General features: G+C 45.2%; 1 protein-coding gene across 1 annotated transcript in view; it reads right to left on the bottom strand.

Moving 5' to 3' along the window:
• pwwp2b (PWWP domain containing 2B) overlaps positions 1-5,949 on the bottom strand; it is a 30,499-nt gene extending 24,550 nt beyond the window's left edge. Inside the window, exons 1-3 of the mRNA XM_085183719.1 lie at positions 5,839-5,949; positions 5,473-5,718; positions 1,598-3,326 (exon numbers count right to left, since the gene is read on the bottom strand). Coding sequence (XP_085039845.1) covers positions 1,598-3,326; positions 5,473-5,612 — 1,869 coding nt within the window. The 5' untranslated portion in view covers positions 5,613-5,718; positions 5,839-5,949. The remainder of the gene's footprint in view (positions 1-1,597; positions 3,327-5,472; positions 5,719-5,838) is intronic.
• Positions 5,950-6,067: the final 118 nt, after the last annotated feature.

The following is a 6,067-nucleotide window of genomic DNA, read 5'->3' as shown; positions in this document are numbered from 1 at the left end:
CAAAAGGGGGATAGACAATGAGCAAACAAGGAAGGTCATGCATCCGGTGCAGGTAATTTGCAAGAATCAGCAGTGTGTTTGGTGTTATGCTCAACATGTTATGTCAGTCATGTGAAAATTGATGTGAAAACTACTTTCCAAACCTCTGTGTAGCTGACAGAGGAAGAAAAACGCTTCCTTTATGAGGTCTGGAAAAGGCACCAAATATAGGCTTGCCTTAACCCCTTACTGTTTATCCTCTGCTATAACCAATTCCCTCTTGGCTGCTGTACTCGTAGCAGAGTAAACAGTGGGGTTGGAAATGGTCTGTTTGCCCCTTCTATCACTCAAAGACAATATTTAACATTTGAGTGTATGTTGAGGAACCTGCTGCTTGGCTACCCAGGCTAGGTCACCACACTTGGACGACAACCAAATAAGAGACGACTTTAAAAAAAAGAAACAACTTATGGTCATGCACTCTGACTGCTTGAATTGAAGCAGTACAGCCTGATGCGAGTCCTTTTCTGAAATGAGCCTTTTAAACAAACCATCCCTGTTGACAGGCAGCCGCACAGCCTGTGCCTTCATTAGAGCTTGTGTTAATGTTTGCTCTGCTGCCTCAAACACAGCACCTGTTTCAGGACGTGAATACAGCGAGGCTGGCACGACACAGCTCAAAGTGTTTGGTACTAGAGCGGGTTGGAGCACAAGCTCTTTTTCTTTTAGCTCAGCATTCTGCCCTAAAGTTTAACATGATCATCAAATTACAGCTTTCACAGATATTTGAGGGAAGAGCTGGTGAATAAAGCCGGAGAGGCACAGGGAATATTTAACAATTGTCATTGCACTTGTGGGGCTCTATACCAGCTGCTCCAGCACAAAATATAAAGAATAAATAGCAAACAGGAGAAATATATACAATCAAGAGTGACACAATTGAAATAAATTAAAAACATACACTTTCAGCTTAGCTGTACATTCTTTCTGGTGTGTGCGCATTTTTGGGGGGTGAAATCATAGAATCAATGCAAATATCAAAGTTACTTAATTTCTAATAGTTTAAGAAAGAAAAGGTTCATATTAAAAAAAAAAAAAAACAGAAAATGCCAAAAACTGAGAAACGTGCTGACTTACTGTCAATCAACTGACTCATGCATGCAGCTCGTATTGTGTCTGCACAGCCAACATTTCTACACTGGCAGCTCTTGCTCTTCCGCACCAGCTCTGTGCTGTAATTTTCCCAACATTTGTTCTTGCTGAGGCAGACTTGTTTCTCATAGTCAATCATTGTGATTAAAACTACCAGTTGGGCCACTGATGACTAGACCGAGTTTTTTTTTGTCATCTAAAAAAATAAAATAAAATCTAAAATACAAGCAGCCAGTTGGTGTTGGTCTGTGTGGGCCTTGTTTTTTTGTTTTGTTTTTTTGTGGGGGGAGCACACAAAGACAACACCAACTGGCTGCTTGTATTATCCTCTTAGGTTCACTTAAAGCGTTTCCTTCATCTACCATGTAGACATTGTTTGAAAAATGCAGGTGATGTTTATAGTATACCCCTTTGCCCAACATAACTATAGAAATGATACAGGCACATGTAAGTGCTATGAACTCACCTACGTGTCACAGTGAGAAAGCAGTGACGTAATCTCCGGGCTCATGTGACCCACGGCCTTGGCTGCCTCCAGGATAGCTCTCCGGTACATCCCTTTCTTCTTCCGGTTGAAGCGGGACCTGAAGAGCTCTCTGAAGGGCGACAGTTTGGCAACAGAAAGCTGGGAGGTTGTGGGTGAACCGAACCACGCCACCTTGGCTTGGGGCCACTGGGCCTCGCAACTGGCTGTCTCCTGCTTGCGAGTGCCGCTGATGCTCAGGACGCGTGCGGGCCACCAGGGGAAGCCGTGGATTTTCCCCCACACGATGTCACCCACCGCTATGGCGTGACCTTCTTCTGTCACACACTTTGTCATGCTGCGGGTGTGAAGCCGCACTGTGAGAGGCGGCACCGTCTTGCAGTCGTCCCGTGAAGGTACAGAAGATGAGGTTACAGAGAGGTCTTCACCAGGCGCCAGATCGCACAGCTCTGGTGAGGTGCCGTCCGAGCTGAAGGACTTTGACTCGTCCAGGCTGTCGCTACTGCACACCGACAAACTAGAAGAATCCGCTTTACGCTTACGGAAGTTAATGAGAAGGGTGAGGTCGCTGTGGCCGCGATCCGCCTCCTCACCTGAACTCCCTGACCACAATTCCAGAGAGTTCTTGCCTTCTCCTGAGTCTTCGGAGTGTGGGAGGCACGGCCCGGGCCCCCTAGGGCTCCGTCTCCTGGTGCCTCCAACAAGTTCCGCATCATACTCGACCACGCTCTCCTCAGTGTCCCTCTGAGGGGGTCTCAAACGGATCTTTGGAGAAGGTGTGTCCTGACCTACATTTGCAAAAGGTCTTGTTAGTTTGAGTTTGGGAATGGACACAGTGAGGCCAGACCTTGTGGCATCTAGAATGTGCCGCTGTTCCTTGGTGGCATCAGAAATTGCCTTGTCGTTTTCCTCCACGCCATTCTGCACCAGCTGTTTGGGGCAGAATGGTTTGACTGAACCGTGGACTCGCGCCGGGATCTTCATAACCTCCCCCTTGCCCTGTGGAGTGCTGTAGGAGATCTTTATGACGGGACTGTGTGGAATAACATCAGTTCCAGGGTACTTCTCCCCATCAGCCTCGCACCTTTTGTCCTTTCTGAGACGCTTACTATCAAGGCTGGTGCCATTTTCCCGTCTTTTAGTGTCCTTGGCTGTGACTGTGTCCTCTTTTCTCGACAACTTATTAGGAGTATCCTTGTCGTAGCCGTCATCGTCACTTTGTAGTGAATTTTCTTTTCTAGAGGTCTTGGTGTTGCTCATGCCATCTTTGCTGTCCTCGTCACTATTTAGCGTGTTCTTGCACTTTTCACACAGTACCTGCCGAGGCCGCAGACGGATAGTACTTATGGTCATACGGCCGGGCTCTCGCGTTCGCCTCTTCTTTCTCTTGATTGGTCGTGGAGGGGGTTGAGGTACCCATTGGCTGTAGGTGTGGCGCACCCATAAGGGCTGGGGGAAGGGGGCTCCTTCAAAATAAGGAGGATAAGGAGTCTGTCCAACTGGCACTGGTGCGGGAACGGGGCAGGGTAGAGGAGGTGTAGGTATGCTGCTTTCAGGGAGAGTGTTTTCATCCTTTGGTCTGTGTGAAACCTGGCTGGGAGATTTGGAAACCGAGTCCTCGCTCAGAACTTCTTGGATTTCAGAAGCAGGTTTAGATTCTTGGCAGTCCCCGAGTTTTGTTGTGAAATCTGGTAGACAAAATAGCCCGGTCCTAAAATAAACGAGAGAAAAAAGAAACAGTGTATAAATAGCTGTGGATCTTGTTAAGCTTTATACAGCAAAGATGATACAGTCGTGCTAAACCCTGAGAATGTTTACTTCAACAATCCCGTCCATTAGAACAATATCCCTCAACATGTGACACAACCTGAGGCAAGTAGGACAGCACTGAAACAATAAAAGAACAGCCAAAACTGTTCACATAGTCGAAAAAAATAACATACAACTAGTTTTGGTTTTACTTTGACGAGAGACATTGATGTCACTCTCCCTGTCACCTGGGTGCTGAAGGTTCTTAACATGTGGGGGTTGGGGTTTGTTGTGCAAGCAGACAGACAGTTATCTGTGCCTCAGCCTCAGGCCACAGAAGCAACAGTGCTGCTGAATTTTCCCTAAGTGACTTTAATGTGATTTTTGCATGTGTGTGTGCTTTTTTTAAAACACACTGGGCTCAGCAAACATGTCCAGTGAGGTCCTAACTGCCAAGAAAGTCTTTGAGAGGTGGCTGGCAAGCAACAGTAACATAGCTGTGCTGCCTTAGTCAGGAGACAACAGACAAAGAGACTACAGGATGCCCGAGAACACCCCCTCCTACCCAACATCTGACTGAACAAAAACAATCCCATGAATCACTCGGGATTCAGAGAGGTAGGGAAGGAGCCAGGAGATTTCAGTTTGTTTTTGCATCCGTGTCTACTTGGGGCTTATGTGCGGCAAGATTATTAATTAGTGCACATTTGGGGAGCCTGCTTTCCTCCCCAAGAGAAGTAGTTGGCAGGCATCTCCAAATAATAGTCTCCTGGTGAGGCTTGTTCCTCTTAGCTTTAGGCTCCCATAACAAAATATGCGCCCCTATAGCTGTTGAATATCACTCTTTACTCTGATTGACGCAGCACAAACGAGGCTGTATGTAGTAGGGAACACACAGTAATAGTTAAGTGCAGTACAAGGACGCAGAATATGGCCAGGCATGATTCACCACACTGTTGTCTTTTCATGCTGTGGTGGAGATCTGTCAGAATGATAGGGCTAGACAATAAGATTAAAAAAAAAAATAATGCAACAATCTGTTTGCATCGGACAATGACAGGAAGTGTATTGCCATGAACTGAAAAGGAGGAATTAGTCAAATTTTGTCAGTGACAAGGCCTAAAATATAGGCCTATTTTAAGTTATTCCAAGGCCGACCTTTTCCCATTTGGGTGGGTTATTTTCAGTACAGCATGAGCTCTTGCATGAAAAACCATCTAAGCATACTAAGGGGAAAAGCTGGTCAGGTTCTGATTCTGCTCGTCTATAAATAGCCTAAAGCCAGTGGCTTTTAAGGTGCACAGCACCAGGAGGAACACAAGGCTTATACATGTGACACACAACAAGAGGGCCTGATAAGACATGACACTGGTACATGTCAAATTATACTTGCATGGTTCTCTTTTGAACAGACTGTGCTTTCTATCAATAGCCCCATTTTTTTATTTTGCTTTGTCAGAGGCTAAAATGGACACAGATAAGACCAAAGCTTGATTTACTGAAAATGAGACACAGTTGTGATCATTCAAATGTATTTTAATAATTTTCTATTGTTTCTGCTGGTCAGAAGTGACAGGTTATAATGTTGCTGCCTTTGAATAAATTTCAGCTTACTGTACTCAGACATTTGCCTACAAAACTAGTGCACATTCACATTTCTGTACAATTGCATGATAATAAAACTGACACAATAAATAGTGTGTAGCTAAGGCCTGGCTATTTTACTGGATTCGTTTTAGCTGCTCTTCCCTTGATTAGGCTAACAATAAGCTATAGCTGAACCCACTGACAGTAGATATTTTTCAACAGAAGTCACTAACAGTCTCTACAGGCTGGGCTAATGCCTTTATATAGTTTTCCTCCATCGTAAAATCGAGTATTTCGCCGTCTTGTTATAGGCAAAAATGACATCACTTTAACATTAGCCGGGAAGCTAGCAGATAGCCACCTTGTCAGCTACAATAACCTGCAAGCCTTTTGTATAAAGGCCTAGGTCGCTAATAGTTAGCTTTGACTTAGCATCCAAGGTAAATTAGCCGTTAGCAGTATTTAGCAAATAATTTTTAGACGATAATATAAAAAAGAAGTTTAGAAAAAATAGTGCTCACTTTTTGTTGCAATCGAGTAAAATCCCCGTGTAGATCCTTTCTCGATAGGTCAGCGTCACCACCAGTGTATCGTTAACTATTTGATCGATAGTGACAGGTACCCGAGAGCCGGCCCGCAGCTCCTCGGCCACAGCCTCCATGTTTCCCGGGGTGAGTTGTCCGGCTCGGCGGTGCTCGATCCCGGCCAAGGGAGCCACGGTCGCGTCGGCCAAAGATCCGTCTCCCCTTCGCTATTGGAGCAGGAGGCTACACCAGGGCATAAAATGACGCCATCACCCCCACCAAGTCAATTACAACAGTACTGCCACCGCTGACATCACGCTCTCTGTGTTACAGGAGCAGAAAATCTCTCAAGACAAGGCCTACCCTTTCTCTGTCTCACTTTGTACTGCTTGATGCCATTCATTACCACGGCACTTTTCGCTTTTTTCTTCTTCTTTTAAACTCAGCGGCAGATTTATGGCGTCCGTCTTCAAAACAAATACCACAATTACACATGAAAACTGAAAACGCATACAAGCATTGTAAAATAATATGTAATCAAAAATTAAAACTGACGATGACAAAAATGGCAATTAAATAATAATCACAAGAT

The sequence above is a fragment of the Neolamprologus multifasciatus genome, chromosome 13 (assembly GCF_963576455.1).
Source record: "Neolamprologus multifasciatus chromosome 13, fNeoMul1.2, whole genome shotgun sequence".
In the NCBI taxonomy this organism is placed as follows: Eukaryota; Metazoa; Chordata; class Actinopteri; order Cichliformes; family Cichlidae; genus Neolamprologus; species Neolamprologus multifasciatus.
Note: the sequence above shows the minus strand (reverse complement) of the source record. Positions and strands in the feature narration are given on the sequence as shown.